The sequence below is a fragment of the Pelmatolapia mariae genome, linkage group LG17 (assembly GCF_036321145.2).
Source record: "Pelmatolapia mariae isolate MD_Pm_ZW linkage group LG17, Pm_UMD_F_2, whole genome shotgun sequence".
NCBI classification, from domain to species: Eukaryota; Metazoa; Chordata; class Actinopteri; order Cichliformes; family Cichlidae; genus Pelmatolapia; species Pelmatolapia mariae.
This window is the reverse complement of record NC_086242.1, coordinates 9,922,009-9,941,572: the sequence shown is the minus strand read 5'-3', so window position 1 is coordinate 9,941,572 and position 19,564 is coordinate 9,922,009. Positions and strand designations below refer to the sequence as shown.

General features: G+C 40.9%; 2 protein-coding genes across 6 annotated transcripts; both read right to left on the bottom strand.

Annotated features, from left to right (window-relative positions):
• On the bottom strand, positions 1–8,270 carry LOC134647019 (uncharacterized). 4 transcript variants are annotated; one of them, XM_063501132.1, is made up of 12 exons: positions 7,855–8,270; positions 6,941–7,087; positions 6,482–6,859; positions 5,891–6,241; positions 5,431–5,805; positions 4,675–4,877; positions 4,331–4,432; positions 3,238–3,330; positions 2,698–2,808; positions 2,410–2,533; positions 1,953–2,198; positions 1–1,865 (listed from the first exon to the last, which is right to left on the bottom strand). In XM_063501132.1, exons 1-12 carry the CDS (start codon positions 8,219–8,221, stop codon positions 1,012–1,014), a joined length of 3,351 nt encoding a protein of 1,116 aa, XP_063357202.1. In that variant the 5' UTR covers positions 8,222–8,270; the 3' UTR covers positions 1–1,011. The 4 variants fall into 4 exon arrangements, with proteins under 4 accessions (XP_063357202.1, XP_063357204.1, XP_063357203.1 ...); XM_063501134.1 differs by having other exon boundaries at positions 1,953–2,141; XM_063501133.1 differs by having other exon boundaries at positions 5,431–5,802.
• A 1,664-nt stretch (positions 8,271–9,934) lies between these two features.
• On the bottom strand, positions 9,935–15,095 carry si:dkey-14d8.1 (zinc finger protein 629). 2 transcript variants are annotated; one of them, XM_063500881.1, is made up of 7 exons: positions 14,917–15,095; positions 14,047–14,246; positions 13,797–13,889; positions 13,608–13,700; positions 13,360–13,470; positions 12,605–12,728; positions 9,935–12,450 (listed from the first exon to the last, which is right to left on the bottom strand). In XM_063500881.1, exons 1-7 carry the CDS (start codon positions 14,939–14,941, stop codon positions 10,760–10,762), a joined length of 2,337 nt encoding a protein of 778 aa, XP_063356951.1. In that variant the 5' UTR covers positions 14,942–15,095; the 3' UTR covers positions 9,935–10,759. The 2 variants fall into 2 exon arrangements, with proteins under 2 accessions (XP_063356951.1, XP_063356952.1); XM_063500882.1 differs by having other exon boundaries at positions 13,608–13,697.
• Positions 15,096–19,564: the final 4,469 nt, after the last annotated feature.

Below are 19,564 nucleotides of genomic sequence, written 5' to 3'. Positions count from 1 at the left end.
TAAAATTTATTAATGTTTCTGTTATACAGACTAATGCTTCAGAACGACATTTGGTTGTGCATTGTGAATTTCTTTGTGTCTTGTTTCCCTTTGAAAACATTGTGTTGATGAGACAAAGAGAAGCAACGGATCAGTCATTGGACCAGAGATCAAGAACATCTGTGGAGAATCTTGATTTAGATATTAGATATTTAGATAGTCGACTATTTAGAGATTTTGTTCTTATAATTTGGCTGAACTTACCTTCTGATAACTATACACTTATGAACCCAAATAAAATTGACATTTAAACTTTTGTTATTTGATTTTTACTCAAAGTAGCAACAGCTTTTATTCAGTAACAAATAACTTCAGTTTGTAGCTCACACAAACTTTTAAAGTTACCTGTGTGCTAACCGGACTGTTTATGGAATATTAGCTTTACATAGTTTTCAAAAACATTTGCCTAAAACCCAACAGATCCCCAGTTTGAGACCAGAAGGAGACACAAAATGTGCCCTCGGTATTCCAGAAGTAGCCGAAAGAAACACAGAGTTACATCGTTTCCAGCAATTAAGCTGGTTCTTTAAGCAATAGTGGAGTTACAATAAGTGAATGAGAACTTTTAAACTCAACCGCTGAAACTAAAATATTTTACACTGCCATTTTTTTAAAGGGGACCTATTATGCTCATTTTAAGCTCCATATTTTTTATCACAGATACTGTTAGAGCAGCTTTGAATGACTTGTAGTTGAAAATATACGTTATATATCTCTGTGCAGCCTCTTAGTTTAGTCACTGTTAGCTCTCTGTCGGCTCCTCTGACTGTTTGCCCCTTGTGGGTTTGCTCTAAATGACATCATAAAGATCCAAGAGAGGAAAAAAAACCCAAAACATTGGCGCAAGCCAAGCATTTATAGCAGTCTGAAGCCTGAGGTTTTGGCTTCTGGAATTTGTCTGTTTGAACCCTGACCTCACAACTTGAAAATTTGGACAGAAAATAAGTGGTAGCATAATAGGTCCCCTTTAAATCATTTGTGAGTCTCAGCATGTGTTTTGAAAGTTTCCTCTTGCCGGAATATTTTACCACACTTCAAACACTGGAAAGACTTTTTGCTCGAGTGTATCACCAGGTGTCTTTTCTGCGCTCTCAAAGTGCGGAAGGACTTCGGACACAGCGAGCACCTATAAGGACTCTCCCCCGTGTGCTGGCGGGTGTGAACGGTCAGCAGGCACTTTGCGATGAAACCTTTCCCGCAGTGTTTGCACGTGTACGGCCGCTCGCCTGTGTGAAACCTCATGTGAAGCCTCAGCTCCCCAGAAGACAGAAAAGCCTTCCCGCACTCTGTACACAGATAGTTCTTTTCCCCTCGGTGCATGCGCATGTGTCTCGACAGATGCTGGATTGATGTTTTTCCGCATATGGGACATTTGTATCGGCGGTCTCCTGTGTGTATACGGACGTGCAGAGCGAGGATATTTGAAGACCTAAAGCCTTGACCGCAGTACGAACACAGATATGGAGTCTCGCCTGTGTGAATCCGACGGTGCACTGTCAGCGACCACTTGGAGGAGTACTTCTTGTCACACTTGTCACAGTGGAATGGAAGAGTGTGTGTTTTAATGTGGCTGGTTAGGGCTGATACATCCTTAAAGACCTTCCCGCAATACTCACAAGTGTCCGTTATCCTCCTCATCTTAGGAGTGAACGTTTGATCTTTGACTCTCTGAAAGACGCAGTCTTTCCCAGGATCTGTGATGGGAAGATGGCTAGATTCCTGGATCAGATGCTCTTCTCTGATGTGCCTGAGAAGTCCTGACACATGGCTGTCAGAGTAGGGACACAGAGAGCAGGTCTGCAGCTGCAAAGGTGCACAATTTAAATCTGAAAATGGGAAGATAATGAGGACTCATAAGAATGTGGAAATTCAATGGAAAACAGTTATTCTCAAAGGCGTCAGTGCTTGCATACCTGAGCAGTATGAAGGTGCCATGCCATCGCTTTGTTCATGTTTTAACTTTAGGCCTTTAATTTCTTTCCCACAGTCCTTCACAGGTGCTTTGCAATCAGCTGGCTCTTCGGCCTCGCTGTAATCAAACTGTCTTTCATCTTTGCTGCTCGAAAGCTCATCCAGTTGTGCTGAAACATGCTGGAAGTTACCTTTGGGATTAAACGACAGCTTTGGCAAAAACATATTCTCATCAGCCTGAGAACAGCCTATGAGAGACAGAAAAACTCACATTAAATACTGATGTGCAGCCTTCCTAATACAAGTTTTGTTGTATTCCAATAGATTTAACTTCTGAATAGTTTTATTTCCAGGCTGAAAATTTAAAACTTGAGTTAATTTTGAAGCTTATTTACTTATTAACAGTTTAGCAAGCCCAGTCAGCTGATCATATTTTAACCACGGTAGTAACCTATTTACATTTGTTTGCGTTTCCTGACTGTTGCTGATGGAAGTTCAGTAGCGCCTTCAGCTGATCAGGTTCCAAAATAAGCCGTGCACATTCTTCTGTGACAGAGGGAGCGGAGCTGAGCCACTGTGCAGTCTGTGAAAGGTTTGCAAAACACTTCATGAGAATGCGGTGCACAATCAACAGAATAAAGCATGCTGACACATTGCTGATCAATTTGTATTCAGTAGTTTGCTTAAGGTCATGGAGCACTACAGTGTGTGTGTATTGATATGAAAGGCCACACATTTAAACCTTACCTGTCTAATATCAGGGACTGGTAAGAGATTATCCAGCCTGGAGATGAATTTCCACACCAAAGTTTGCAATGCGACATCATACTGTTTGCCATAGTATATGGAGAAGACCTCCTAGAACAAACGGGAAAAAGGTCATTTCATCTCACTTTACCAAATTTGAAACAACTCTCCAACTCACCAAATCAGATTTGTCCAGTGGACAGACACACTTCTTCACAGGAACTTTGCAAAATGTCTGGATAATCCAGTTAATCAAGATAATCTAGTTTTCTAGTTAAACGACATCATTCTTCCATAATGATAACAAGGACTGGAAATTTTTGTGTAATTCCTATTAAGACGTGTATCTTTGTCCTGGATGTTTTTCATGAAAGTCTGAGGTGGTAAAGTGGAAAGAATTGAACTAACAAACTGAAACATGAACTTGTTGCAAAAAGTGAAATGGAAAAAATAGTTGAGCTGCGATGTCTCCACTCTTTCTTCTCTAAAAAAGTTCGCTCATTATATATTTTTTAATTATGATAACAGTGTTACTCTCACCTTATAAAACCTCTGTCTCTCCTCTGGGTCCTCCAGTATGGCATGAACAACCTCCACAAAGTTGGACTTTGAATTTTCCAGCTCGGTGGCATCCTGTCAAACGGTGTCAAAGACAAACATATTTAACATGTACATGCTGGGTTCTTTAAACATTAAAAAAAACATGACTCTGATATTGTTTTTAATCATTTGATAATTGATAATAGAGTATGAGAAATGTAGTTTAATAAGTGGCTGCTGAGATCTGGTCAGTGTATATTATAGCTGAAGGACACAGCCCATAATCTCAGGATTAAACATTTGGAGGCTACTTTTAATTTGTACAGAAATATTAAATAAACAGAGTTTTCAATTTGAATATGTGAAAGTAAACTAGGATTTTAAAAAACAAACAAACATCAAAAGAGTTTATTCAAAGCTCAAAAGCTCAGCATATTTATTACTGATGTTTCACTATGAAAAAAGCAGGGAAAAAAAAAATCAAAGAAGCTCAGTTATGAAGAACAAACATGGGACCAACGCTGAGCTTAAATGAGAAAGGCGGGTTCAGTGTCTCAGGCGAAGTATAGACTAGCCCTAATTTTTAAATGTTCAAGGGGGTTAAGGAAGGAATGTTACTTAATTTGAGCTGTGAAGAGTCGGTTGTTGACCTCAGACCTTCTTGCTCTAACAGCAACGCTTCAAATGATTTTGCATGTTGGGGCTAATGAGCAGGCAAAGAGCAAAGGTGCAAAATAGGGGTGCAAAGACTGAATGAATGCATGTTATACACATGTTAATTTACCATTTGATAACAACGGGGCATCCATTTAATGACCACTGTGTTTGCAAAATGGGAAATCAAAATAACTAATCCGACTACTTCTTTGTTGTTTGCTTATTTTCATATTTCACCAAGGCCAGTTGAGAAACACGATTGTTTTTGATTTAAAAAATATGTTGCTCAAAGTTACTAAAACCTCAAGGCTTTCAGCAAAGAGCTGGAGGCCAACCTAATTTCATCATTTGTGCTAAATTCTTTGGTAAAGACATTTTCAAAAGTCTGAAAGAACATAAAATGTATACAGAGTGAAACTGTACCTGAGAAACCTACCTCCTGTTCACAGCTTAAGGTGAGGTCTCGGATGACATTCAGGTGGGGCTGGATATTCAGCAGGTCAGTCGTGTTCTCGCTGAGACACAACTCCAGCACAAGCTGAAACAGACATTTTCAAATGCTAATTAATGATCTACACTAATGTCTGTGAAGGTTCTCAGTCATCCAGGTCATCGTAGTCAAAGGAGTTTGCAAAGAAAAGCGTCTGGACTTCTTTAAGTTGCTTGAAGATGTTTCACCTCTCATCCGAGAAGCTTCTTCAGTTCTACACTAATAAAGTATTTTTCCCCTTAGTTTGTTGTTGAATATTCATAAAATATACTCTAATGTGGGCCTCTCACCCTGGCTCTCAGTCTGAGTAGGAGTTGCACTCTCTCTCTGGTTGTCAGCAGCTCTGGAGCCACCTCCGTCACTAACTTCACCAGCTCCTCCACCTTTCTGTACTGCGCCACATTACAACACTGAACCACCTGCCAGGCAAAGGCGCACATCAGTCGCAGAGTTGGAACCAGGAGGCACAACGAGGAGACGGACAAACGGCAACCTGCAGAGAGAATAAGAAAGACTGAAAAATCTAAATTAACAAGCAAACGAAATTGGCATATTTAATTATCAAGCTATTATTTTGTGTCTGTAAAGTCTAAAAAGAGCATGTTTTAAATTGCAGGAAGTGAAAGCGGCGTTAGTGGATTGAGAAAAGCTTAGTTTATGTGTATGAAAGCGGGGGGGGGGGCTTTGAGATTTGCTCCCTGGCTTGTTTTTAATTATTACCGTGTTACAACAAGGTTGTTTGGAATGAATGCTTTGCAGGAATGCAGCGTTGAGTTTATATTCATGGATCTTGCATAGTTTAGGTGGAGCTGATCTTGCTTAAGAGGTGTCTTCAGTTGTGGAAGGTCATTTAATCCGTAAACAATTAATTGTAAAAATAACACAAATATTTGATCGTACTGTAACTCACTTTACTGAAAGCTACAGCAAATTTAGTCATCTTGGCTGCGATAATCCCTTCCACACAGAGACCCACATCCCATCATGTTTACTGCAGCTGGATTCAGTTAGCCACTGTAAAGTGAATAAACAGGAGCTCATTTTACCCTCCGCTGTGTCAGGTAGGCTCTGCTGTGATGTCTGCAGAGATGCACGCTGTGAATCTCTGACTGGTTTAGTTTCAGTCTCTGTCTTGCTGCGACTGAGGACTTTATCCATGACGGCAAACCATCTGCTTTTTTGCTTTTCCGGGTCTTCCTGTGCCTTGATCCTTCTGTACTTTTGTGTCAGGAGTGCTATTTTCGACCTGCATTGACTCGTGGTCTTATCAAAACCCTGAGTGGCGAGCTCGGAGCTCAGCTGAGCGAAGGCTCTCTCGTTTCTCGGATTTGATCGAAGCTGCTCCTGGACGCTTTCCTCTGCCCATCGACTGAGCAGAACTCTGACTTCGTCTGGTGTCCAAACAGCCCGTAATTTATCTGCTGGAATCAAAAAAAGAATATAGCAGCAGATCACCAAATTTTTTTCTGCACAAAACCATTTATTATTAAGTTTTAAACAACTTACCATCCACGTGCTCATGTTGTGGCGATTTAGGCTTTTTCTGCACAGCGCATGAATCCACCTCTTTCAAAGTTGCTCCATCAGCGTCAAAAACACTATCCAAAATAGCAAACCAGTCGCCTTTAACAACTCCATATGGCTCCATGTGCTTAATTTTTTTGTACTCCTCTTTAAGCTCATTCACTTTGACGCTGCACTGACGTGGTGTCTTGTTAAACCCCACCAGTGATAGCTCATTGCTGAGGTACGTGAAAACCTGATCGCTCGCTGCGGTGAGAAGCTGTTTCTGAATGTTTGGTTGAGCCCAAAGTGTCACCAGCACTTGGACTTCATCAGGCAACCACGGCATTTCATCTGAAAATGCACAGAAATTTAAGAATAAAAAAAGTGCATGAATTATGAACTTATGTTTACCTAAGAAACACAAATTTATTATTTATTATAGAATTAAAAGTAATCAATTTGATGTGTTCTGAAGAGACTGAGATAACTTGTCAAAACCACAGTTATGAGGACACAGGTAGGTCAATAACTACTCTTAATGGTATCCTTTTTTTTTCAGTAAGTATTTTTTTTAGTTTATTTCCAACTTACCATCTGTATCCACATCCAGGGCAACGGCCTGTACAGCTAGGGAGTGCACTGTAGAGGAATTCTGCACTGTCTGTGAACACTTTGCTGTGAGAGCCTGGGAACTGAGGACTTCATCCATAATGGCAAACCAAACACTACTGCTTCCACCCCTGTATTGGCCGTTCTTGATCCTCTTGTACTCCTGCTTTAGCTTTTTGATCTTCTCCCTGCATTTCTTTGGTGCTTTGTTAAAACCGAGCAATGCCAGTTTGGAACTGAGGCAGGTGTAAACTTTATTATTTCTCACGTTGAGGAGAAGCTCCTGTTGAACCTCGGGGTTTGCCCAAAGCGTCAGCAATGCTTGGACCTCTTTACTCGACCAACAACACAAGGGGGTGTCTATGAAAGTAACAGAAAATAATTTATTCAAGCCGTAAAGCAGCCTTACTTGTAAATATGTTTGGCTTGATAACTACTTGCCTTTGATTGATGTTTGTACAGCAGTGGAGGTGACTGGATTGCTTGTAGAAGGACCATCAAATTCATGAAGCTGAACAGAATAGAAAGAAGATACTTGTGGGGTGGATGTCGTACAGCTTTCTGGAGTGTCTGTTACAGCGGGTGGACCTTAACGAGACAAATAACTAATTAAAATTGGCAAAGCTGGGAAGTTAATGTGTTATTCAGTACTGTCCAAAAGTCTTGAGCCACCCTCAATTTCTTTGTTTTTCTATGTAAGTGCCTTCTCTCTCAAATTCACGCACATTCATAGTCCGATGGATGCATCGGAGAGCAACTTGGGGTTACTCCAAAGACATTTGGCATGCAGACTGAGGATTGATGATTAGAAAGAGTAGTAGATTAGTAGCTCTACCTCGTGAGCTACAGCCACCCCATATAAGGCATAACAGAGTTTGTACAGTTCTAAGGTGCTTGAAAGTCAATATTTGATATGACCATCTTTATTCCTCAACACACCTTTTACTCTCTTATGCAAGCCTTCTTTTGGAAATTAAATGAAGAAAAAAACTTTTCCTCTGAAAATGGTCAGGTCTGGATTCAGAATAAGTGAAAAAGCAGCCAGTGCCCAGAGAAAAAGTTCAGAAAACCTGGAGAACTGTTGCTAAAGACCACTTTTAAAAAAAATTAAGAGGTGAGGAGTGACTCAAGCCTTTTGCACAGTAATGAGCAGCAAAAACATTAAACAGAAACTATAACAAAACAGCTTGCATCAAGTTTAACAGCTCAGTAAACTAAAATACAATATAACATACAAAAACAAACTAAACAGACAGTAAAATAGAGAAGAGAAGCAAGAATCCATTTAAAATCTAACTGCTGTTAGTATTTGCTGTACTTTGCATCTGTATTTAATTTATTTCTCTCCAACTTACTTGCTTCCACATCAGGAACCATGACTTCCAGTACCATAGAAGACGGCCGCTCTCTGCTCTGTGTCCGGGCACCCTTGTCACCCATGATAGTGTCCATAGCATCATACCACCTGAAGGTCTTTGTGACTGCCTCACTCCTTTCACCGTGTCTCCTCGTGTTTCTGTATTCTTGTTTAAGTTTCTTTATCTTGGCTCTGCACTGTTTAGCAGAGCGGCTTATTCCCAGAGCAGCCAACCTGCCTGACATCTCCCTGTAAACGGTCTCGTTTCTGAAGGATTCCTCCAGGTCACGCTGGATTTTCTCCTCTGACCACACACCGATAAGCGCTCGGGTCTCTTCATGAGACCAGTGCACCAGCGGCTCCATGATCTCTCCTTCCTTGCAGTTCAGAAATCCAGAGCAACTAAGAGAAGCTGGAATGTTTTCACTTTTTTTTTTCAACATGGCGCTCCTTCCGCCTGTCGCCTAAATGACGTCACCTCATTGGAGCCAGTGAAGCAGAGCGTTGCCTGGATACGGCTCGGCTGAGGGCGGAGATAGTGGTTGATTACGGTTTGGCTCGTATAGCGGACCAGAGGCGTGCCATCCTGGGCCAGTGGAAATGCGCGGTTAGGTGCCAGATTGGTGACGGAAACCGCCCCGTAGTTATGGACTGAACTGAGACGGCACCGCGACAGGGCGTTTCCATGAAGTTAAAAAAGAGCAAGCGGCATCATTTTTACGATTTGGTTGGAAGTGGCACACTTAAAATCCGACGGTTTCTTTAGTTATGGTTCCGGCGATATAAATAAATAAAATAGGAGGACCTGTAAGCGGTTTCACCATGCTGTCGTACAAATGGTTACAAGAAAGCGAGCTAGCTGTTCCTAGACCACTGTCTTTAATAGGAGGCTTACTATACAGTCACATAAAACTAGGTTTAAAATATTTTAACATACTTTAATACACATAAAACATTTGTCTCAGGATAAAAGAAAACAGAAAACTAAAAAAGGAGTGGCATTTCTTTACATTTTACTAGGTGAATGGGAAACGGTTGCAGCAACTTATTGAAACATATGCAAACATACTTGGTAATATAATAATAAAAAAAAGCAAAAACAAACTTCAGACACAGTCTGAATGCTCATAGGCAAGCCTTGTAATTTCTTGAAGTAGTCTTCAGGAATAGTTCTTTAGGCTTACACATCCCAAGCGTTTGGTTATTACCTCTATTGGAATCACAGTTTTGGTGAACAAGTTTTGTTTGTGTAACAGTCTGCTAGAGTGTCTAAAATTCAGTTTAAAATTGTTTCTTTGCTAACGTGTCTGTTACGTGTAGATACAACACTGGTTCATCTCTTGAATTAGGTGCATTTTGATGCTTGAATGACTTGAATTGATGAAGTGGCTTAATGGAAGAACTCATTTGACAATGGTCAGACATGGTCAGGTCAGAGAATGGTGGAAAATGACTGAAAATGCAGCCAATATCCAAACTTTGAAAGTCACTTTAAAAAACTCAAGAAAGTCTATCTCATTGGAAGCAATGAGGGGTGACTCAAGCCTTTTGCACAGTACTGTTTAAAAAAAATGTAGCTCTTATACTTGTTTGAATATTTGGGCAATTATTTTGAAGTGCTGTTTAAAGGAAATCCTTAAAATTTCAATAAAAATAAAACTACTATAATGGTTACTAGGATATTAGAACTGCTTCTATGCATATGGAATCTCATTAGTTATACTTCTACCATTTTTCCTTACATTTAATAACATATTCTGCATCTCTTAAAGCGCCCCCCCCCCCCAACTATATTACACTAAGAATATAAAACAATACTGAAACTAATAAAAAGATAATATATACTTAGTATAGTAGTTCAACACTACTAGTAAGAACTATAATAAATCTGCTACCTGTATATTCAGATACACTAACAGAGGCATATTTCTTTATTATAGTTATTTTGGTTTTTTAAAGCATGTTATTTACATACTAAAGCTATCTAAATTCAGGACATTCAGAAGACTGTATGGTGGGCATATTGTCGTCGTGAATTAAAATTTAACAAAATACACCAGTGAGAAATATTTGTCACACAAATATTTATTTTACTGAAAAACATCACAAAAAATACTGAGAGTAGGTATATTTCTTTGGGGGTTACATAAACAAAAATGGAATTCACAGAACAACCTCATCACATATTTGCATAAAGTTAAATGGTTGTGCACAGATGAAATAAAGGTCGTCTATGTTTCTTGATGTTACGTGAACACACACACACACACACACACACACACAAAACAACTATCAGTTTTAAATCACAAATACATGAATTATATCACTAAAACTATTTGAAAGGCTTACAGTTTATGTTTCATTAAAAAAAAAGCATGTGGTGGAAGTAGTTTTAATTACTAAAATTTCCACAAGAATAGGACAAGTTAAAATGTTTCGTGGCAACACTACAGCATTTTATTACACAGCAGTTTATCTACAGTCACATGCGCTGAAATACTTTTATTGTTTATATGATACTCATCTCTTAAGTGTTTGCTATATTTAGATAGCCTCTTCAATAACATGATGCTGGGAAAACATTTTTATCAATGAACATGACTTCCTTTCTACATAAAATGATTAACAACATTTTAATTCACAATCAGAAATGCTCTTGGCTACCCTAATTTCCAGATAATGTGACATTTTGGCTAACTTCATCACCTAAAGTCAATTTGTCACATTGCCTTATTTTAAGAACATAAACAGTGGACTCTTCATTAAGATGCTCCAGCTAGTCAGGCACTGATTATAGCACGCTATAACTCTGGTCTGTAGAGTCAATGATTCCTAACATCACTTTAATGAATCAGTGCCTGAACATTAAAAACACTTTTATTTAAATGCCAGCGTTTCTTCAGTTAATAATCATCGCTGACCTCCTCTTCATCATCAAACTTCCTCTTGAGGGAGAGCTTCTTTTGCTTACTCCTGTGCCTCCGCTTACCGGAGAAATCAGGGTTGGCTTCCCTCGTGTGCAGCTGTTCGTGTTTCTTCAGAAGCCCGGGGACAGAGAATCCCTTCCCACATGTGTCGCACGTCCAGGGCTTCTTGCACGTATGTGTCCTTTTGTGGACGTTCAGGTGGGATGCCAGCTTGTAAGTCTTCCCGCACACATCGCAGCTGAAGGGCCGCTCATTGGTGTGCAGCCTGATGTGGACCTTTAGATTTCCAACCTGAGTGAAGGTCTTTTCACATATAGTGCACCGGTAGGGTCTTTCTCTGGTGTGGATCCTCAGGTGAACCCTCAGGCAGTACTTGCTGGAGAACTTCTTTTGGCAGACAGGACATGGGATCTTTGCTTTGGGGACATGGTCCTGCTGGTGTCTCTTCAGGTCAGACAAATAGACAAAGGTCTTTCCACACTGGGAACAGAGATACTGGCGGTCGCCAATGTGGTAGCCCATGTGTCTCTTCAGCAGGCTGGGGACGAGGAATCTCTTCCCGCAGCGCTCACACATGTGAGGGCGATCTCTGGTGTGCCAGCGCTCGTGGTTCGACAGCTTGAAAGCCGTAGGAAAAACTTTATTGCAGTGCTTGCAAGGAAACGTCATCTGGCTTGTGTGGCACTCCATGTGTCTTTTGAAGTAAGTGGACTGCGTGAAACCCTTGTTGCAGATGTTACAAAAAAACGGCTTTTGCCCACTGTGGGCGAGAATGTGCTTCGTCAGGCTCTGGAGTTTTGTGAAACACTTCCCGCACTGCCCACAAGCGTAAGGACGAGATGCATTGTGGGTCTTGAGGTGGTTGTTGAGGAAAGCCTGTGTTCGGAAACTTTTGTTGCATGCTGAGCAGAGGAAAGGCTTCTCTCCTGTATGAATTCGTTCGTGGTCCATCAGCTTGGACTGATAGGGGAAGCTCTTATCACACACACTGCAAGTAAACCTGTCGCCCAGAGGCCTAAATTGCTTTTTTCTTCTTATGCTTGGCCTTGCGTCATCTCCAGCACTCAGCCTGGGTGGAGGAAGAGGTGGCAGGGCAGGGAGTGACAGAGAGTTGGAGGCTATCTGTGACACCCACTGATGCAAAGTGACACGCTGAGTCTGGGGCTTCTGGCCATCTTTTGTTCCCGCACCATCTGCATTTGGTAAAGTGGGAGCAGTTTTGCACGGCACCGTTACTACCCTGAAAGGGATTGATTTCAAAGGCAGTGGCTGTGGTGCTGGTTTCTCTGCTTGTGATGGTGGCGGTTGGGGTGCATTATTCTCTTTGCTCTGCGGAGTTGGAGCAGGCTGTTCTTGTGCAGAACTCTCTTTCTGCACCAAATTCTCCTTTTGAGCTGCTGTTGTGACACTCCTTTCCTTTGATGCAGAGCTATAAAGTGTTTTAAAATCATACCGCCCCCTAAGTGGAGGACTGTAAATGTTGACTGCTGGGCTGTCAGGGTCATCTGAAATCACACCCACGTCTTCGGTGTCACTGACGGAAGTTTGGTTTGTTTCTTTAGGTGTGACCTCTACTGTTTTTGGAGATTCTGGTGGTGGATCAACAGGTTTGGGCCGGAAGGCAAGTGAAGAGAGGACACAGTCGCCCACTGAAGACGAGATAGTGGCTGCACAAAAAGAAGTGCACATTTTTTAAATTGAACTGAACGAGTTATAATACCAACAAGCTTAGACACTCATATATCTGTCGTTATATTTTGATAAAAAAGGAATAAAAATTAAAAAAAAAAACATTCAATCTTTACACAACCTAAAGTATACCTTTAACACCAAGGAGTCCTTTGGCCTGCTGGTGTAGAAGGAGTGTCTTCAGATCCACTGGATCAGGGATAAAGCCTCCACATGCCTCCAGAACACTGGGCTCCGTTGAAATCATGGCACCAAGCTGAAGTTCAGGCATTAAAATTAATTAATGCTTCTTTCAGTTGCTTCCTTATAAGAAAAGACTCGGCACAGTGGATGGATGCGCATATTTGATTTGGCACAGATTTTTATACCGGATGCCCTTTTTGACACAGCCCTTCCAGGGATTTGAGTCTCCTACGAGTCTTAAACTGGGGGAGCTTTTGTGTATGCAGTGAATGTGTTAAACGTGACACTACACTTTAATTCTCAGACTAAATCACATTTGTCTACATTTTCACATTAGACAAATAAAAACCTTTAAATAGAGACTTTAAAATTTCTGTTATCAGTGTCAAACAGACAGACAATTAATTTTCTAACTCTGACCTACATTTATGATAAAAATAATTGGGTGCTCCATTATGCATGGCGTAGAGACGTACAGCAGACACCCCAGCATGTCTGGACACTTTAATGAGTGTTAAGATGAATAAGAATTACATTCTGCTTTAGTTGTGGCCAATTATAGCACCGGATAAACACTCTGAAAGCCTGCAACAGCATGTTTTGCAACTGAATTTAGATCCTGAGAAAAGACATGTCTGATCTCTAAACAGTAGCCCACCCTGCTGTGAGAGCCCTGGGATAAATGTCATAAATGTATCACAAACCTGGGACAAATTGGGCATAGGAAGAAGTTGCTCCAGCTTGCACACTAAGCCTGCAATCAGAGTCTGCAGCGCTGTGTCAAACTTTGTGCCATACTGAACAGGGAACACTTCCTATTGAGGGAAAAAAAAATGTTCAACCATGTTGTAAACAGTAAATGGCATATCTCTAAACACTATACTGACAACAAAAGAGGAAATACAAGGGTTACAACCAGTGCCTGTATAATACTACATTAGCATATGTTTACCTTGAAGAAGCGCTTCCTCTCAGTAGGGTTTTTAAGCAGATTCTGGACCAGTACCATGAAATTTGTTTGCGATTTCTCCACTTCTGCATCCTTCTGCAGCAGAGGAAACACTTAAACTCAGATTTAATCCATGCATTTAAAAGAAATTGCAAATGAAACTTTCAAGCAGAATAGTTTTTTCACACCTACCCCTGATAATGTGGTGACCTTTAATTTATTTATAAGAGTCTGTATCGCCTTAGAATCCGGTGGACCGTCTTTACGAAGCAAATCCAAAATGATCTGCAGTACAAGAGCACATTAGTCACCATACAAATTGTATTAACTGCCCCCTGCCACCACCACCACCAACTGTAGTGTAAAGGAGGCTTGTAAAAAAAAAAAAAAAAAGCTTCATAATCATCAACTAGCATTTGATGCAGACACACAAACAGCTCACCCTTGCTCTCAGCCCCAAGATCAGCTGGGCAGTCTGTTTGAAACCCATGAGGTCAGGAACAGTCTGTACCACCATGGTCACAAACTCCTCCACTTTCCCATACTGCTTAACGTTTTTCTGCCGTACGACCTGCCAGATGTACGAATACGTCAGCTGCAGAGGAGATGCCATAAGGCGAAGGGAGGCCAAGGGAAGGGCACCTGAAAATGAGTTTGAAAACATTACGTTGCACAATGTGGCTCTTACTGTGCTGTTATGAGGCCAATATTAAAAAAATCGAATCTCGGGCATCCACACCCACAAACTTAGCACAAATCCGCCCTGTGTCAGTGATAGCAAATTTGTGAGTTTTGGTCATAGAAAAACTTCAGAGGTTGTGCCATTTGTGGGGTTGTGCCATTGCTGCCTGTAGGGGGCGCTGTAGCGCAAGCGGGATGCTTTTGAAGGCTGCAGAGGAGCCGCAGAGGGTCTGAAAAAGTGCACGCCAGCGTGTGCGTGTGCAATGGTGTAGAGAATGAGCGCCAATTTTCTGCAGAGCTGGATTCAAACTTCAAGTAGATGTTGGGCTCATCTTACCGTTATTCGTGGGAGTTAGCGTAAACGATAATATACAAAGACAAACGAGTGCATCCGGAGGATGGATGTTTTAATTTAAAAGCTTTAGCCTCCTGAGCTAGTTAGCCATGTAACTACCTGTCAAACAGCGCTCAAAAATATCCTGAGATGTAACTGCATTCAGGGTGGCTATAGGTTTAGAGGAAAGTGTCTGCTTACTGCAACAGATGGATGGCGTTGCATCTTCTTTTCTCACCGCCTGTCTCGGCGGCGGATAGCGACAGATAGCTTACAAGCGTTAGCTTAGCAACTTACTTGTAGTATGAGAGCGTTTTTCCATACTGTGCTCAGGATGCGTCACCACTTCGAGAGACGGTCAACCGACAGCACCAGACAGACTGTAACAGTTTATCTCGAAATGTAACGTTTTTAAAGTAATAAACCGTCTTTAGCTTGAGCGTCAAGCCAGGAAGAATAATGGCGACCGCTTAGCAGCGGCTTTCCAAAACAAAAGTCCGGGTACATCCGGCGGATGTTCCTAAACAATATAAAAGCACCAAAATCTTCATTGTTCAGGAGGAGGAAGAAAAACTATGAAAAGTTTCTTTAAATTATTACATTAGTGAGTCAATTGACAAGGAGGCGAGCTTCATATAATGAATCCAGTGCAGTGCAAACCAGCATTAGGAACAGGCTGTGTATAAATATTTAGTTGGAAATTTTTTTGTTTTTGACGGGGAAAAAAGAGAAACAAAACAACCCCCCCTCCCCCCAAAAAACTAGCTGCTCATATACACTCACTTGCCTCTTTAGTAGGTACACCTGTTCAACTGCCTGTTAACCCAAATATCTAATCAGGCAATCACAACTTGCTGAAGTATAAACCAAGCATTATATTGAGAGTCAACAAAGCAACGTAATATAAGTAACTTTTGGATGGTTTTTGCTACCAGACAGGTTGTTCTGAGTATTGAAAACTGTTCTGAGTACAGAAACTGCTGATCTGTTGGGATTTCCCCACAAACATCTCTAAGGTTTATAGAGAATGGTGCAGAAAATGAGAGAAAATAACCAGTCAGCAGCAATTTTTTTTTTTGCACAATTTGAACCTTGAAGCAGACCACACCAGGTACCAATCCTGTCAGCTAAGGACAGGAAACTGAGGCTATAGTTCACACAGGTTCACCAAAATTGGCCCAAGATTGGCCAGTGATGAGTACAAATGCCTGGGTAGTGTCACTGATGACTGTCATGTTGATGACTGGCAACTGCATTTCCTTTGCAAACTCCTATTTTATTGCTGATTATACTTGTAAGAGAATGTTTTACTTATGTTTACTTATGTACTTTCACTTTCATCAGTTGGTATGGCCTTCTTAACGTTAACGTTAACAAAAACAGACTTCAGGGTATTGTAAAGGTGTGTTGCAAAGTGGCAGGCATCACTATAAACTAATTTTCAACACTTTCGATTTTAAATATTCTAAGCAAGCCTCGACCAATTCTTGCTAAATCATCACACCCTCCGGCAGCGAAGTTTGAGCTGCTTCCATCTGGCTGCAGACACAAATTACCACGGTGCAGGACTAACAAGTTTTCCTTTGTCGTTGCTGCCATTAATGTTTTAAGTGACAAACTGTGGAGTCCTGTTGCTGTTTTTCTTGTTTGTGTCTGATATTTTTCATTGTGTGCTCGTTTTTTCCGCTAGTGTACCACAAACTGCCCTTTGGGGATAATAAAGTTGACCATTTTTGGTACTCGGATGATATAGGGTCAGAGTTTGGCATAAACAACATAAAAACATAAATCCATCCAGCCTTTTATTAACAGTTTAGGCTGCTGGTGGCGGTGTAGTGCAGTCAACAAATCTGCAGTAACTGTGTGATGCTGTTATGTTAATATGAAGCAAAATCTGAGAGGAATGTGTCCAGCACCTGATGAATTATTGCCATGATGAATTAAAGCAGTTCTGAAGGCAAAAGGGGGTTGAATCCAACACTACCAAGGCATACCCAAGGAAGTGGTGATTTAGCATATACACTATTTGCCCTATAAATTGAAAGGCTGAATAGAATATTTACCTAAGGCTTTTCAATATAACCCGATTTCTGCTGGCCATGGTCTGCAGCTATTTGTCAGAGCAAGTAAGAAAATTAAATGATCAATTAAAAGTTAATTATTCTATATTATTAGGTGTGTCTTAAAGACATGTAAATGTCAAGTAATTCATCTTGTGTACACCAAATCTTACAAGATCTTAGATGCTTTGTCGAAAAATGTAATCATTTATAGTCTAACAACATTTAGCCCAAATGCACTGTTTTGTTGAACATAACAACTTCATGAATTAGTTTTATTGCAACAGTCACAGAGACATTTTATGGGTGGTAGTGTCGTTTGTGAAGAAAAACAGAATGTGGAAAAATTCTCCGAATAAACCTCTGTCCCTTTGGAATAACACCATTCTCTCTGAATACAATACTTTGTTCAGAGGTCATGCATGTCGAAATATTCCCCGAAGAAGAAAAAAAAGAATGGAGGCCTTTTATCAAGCCCAGTGTTAAATAAACTTCACATGCCTGAACATGAAGTCTACCATTTCAATTACAAAGATTTCAGGAAGGCAACAAACTTGGGTCACTTTGTTGACAAATCAGAATATATGCACAATACTGACAGAACATCTGCTTAGTAGCCATTTATATGGATTAGCAAAAATAAAGTTCCTTTAAAAAAAATCCATTGCAATGAAAACTACAGTAAAAGGCGACAGTATCGTATACACTTTATGCTAATTACAGATAATACATCCAGCTTTTCCCCACTTTTGCCTCCTCAACAACAGAATAACCCCAAAAAAGGGTGAATGACACGAGGGAGATGAAACAACATGTTCTGATTATTTCACTGCGGTCACCCTATAGACAACAAACGCAGCCACACCTTTACACACCTTTGCAGCAAGGTGCAGCATTGCCAGTTGGCCACTCTGCTTTAACTATGTGCCCCTGGAGGAACAGATGCACAGACATTCACAACACAGACGGAGAGCAGAGAAGAGAGACGGAGGCGTGTAATGTTGTCACCACGTTTCCCCACCCTCAAAACCAGAAAACTTTTATTGGCTGGGAGTTAAACACCCACTGCTGGAGGGCTGAAGCCCAGAAACCTCCTGAGCACAGCAAAATGTGGAGAAAATAAGAAACTACAAGCAGAGGAGAGTGGAAAGGCTCTCTGCAAATAATTACACTGTAACAGACTTATAGTAGGTCCAATGTGGTGACTGAATTCTTGTAAAATTTACTTTTGTCTGGGTATAAAAGATAATGAACAATCAACAATGTTGCATGTGAATTATCAATAGGAGGAAGAAAAACAGTTAAAATGCTCCTCCCAAACTGCAGCCATGTCAGTCAGATGAACTGTATAGGAGAAAAACCTCAGGAAAAAAAACAGAGGAAATCCAAGACAAACAATTTTCAAATATGGGGACAGTATCTAAATATAGTGATTTGTAAATGTGATCAGACCCCTGCAGTGCAAAATGATGGATTTCTGAATTTGGTGAGAGTTATAACGCGCTTTCCTTTCTGCGTTCACAGTATTTTGTTTAGCTCCTGTACATTCACAATATAATTGGGCATGTTCATCATTTGCATCACTAAAACAACTGGAAACATTTTTGTAAGTGAAACACATAACAAAATAACTTAAATACTTCACACACAAATAACATGTTTTCACGAAATACAAATATGAAACCTTTACAAACGGTTCACTACAAAAACACTGTTTACACAAAGTCTACGACAGAAAGACATTTTACCAAAGATATATCCATATTTCATGGGTGTGTTTTGGAAGTTAATCATTCAAATACAGTCAACTGTTATTGAATACTAACCAGGCTCTGTAGGGTGCATAGCCTGCGGTCTAGAAGGATTCTTAGCCTGTTGATTCATAGGGATCTGTGCACATCAGTCGTGTTTTCAACTGGCATTTCCTCCAGCCTACGGCCAGTTCTTTTGTGACGAGAACAAGCCCTCCTTATGCTTCTCACTGAGCTCATCCGTCCATCCATCTATCAGTCCCTATCTCCCTCACTTTCCCTCGTCCTGTCTGCACTGTCTCTCGCTCCGTCTGTGACACATGCACTACAAGAGCGCTCACACTCGGGGAGTCATGTTCTCATGACTGAACATGATTGACCCAGTGAATAAGGCATTAAAACCTCTAACACACTCACTGCGGCTGAGCAGCAGCTATAGATCACTGGGCAACGGCTTTGAAAATACAATGACTGGATTCAAAGTGCCTCTGGCGATGGCTATCTGCCATCTGGTCAGATCTTTGATACACAAAGTGGGACACTTGTTGAACTGCTCAGTGTGTTGTTTGTGAGTAGCAGGTTTGCAATTTGTGACAGATCGCAGATCATAATAATGTCAACAACAAGTACAGGACAGGCTGTGTGAGATAAAACGCAGCAACAGCATTTTAGTTGTTTCCTTTCAAGATAGCATTAATGTGACTGTACGTCTTTTTCTGCTTGTAGAAATCAGGTTGTTGCGAAGCAGTGAAAGGGCGGTCTTGGCAACCGCCCGGACAGAGTCAACAAGTGGATGACGTGTGATGATTACATGATTTTAAGCTCCAGCGATACTTTTTTTTGATTGCAGCTTCAAAGTGAAGCACAAACCCCTTAAAGATATTAGTCCAGAGTGCGAGGAAAAACAAACTGAATCTGGTTGTCACAAAATAGGCCAGCTGAACCCAAGGCAGGAAAATCTGTGCTTTGCCAGCCATTTTGAAAGATAACCAGCTACCAAAGAAGTGCCGATGGGGAATTTTGTAGTACAACTGCCTCCACAACAGCTTGGGTTTGCTCTTGCAGAGTAGCTGTGGACCCTGCGCTCAGATGAGTGAAAGCGGAGGAGACCACTCATTTATCCAGCTGACTGGA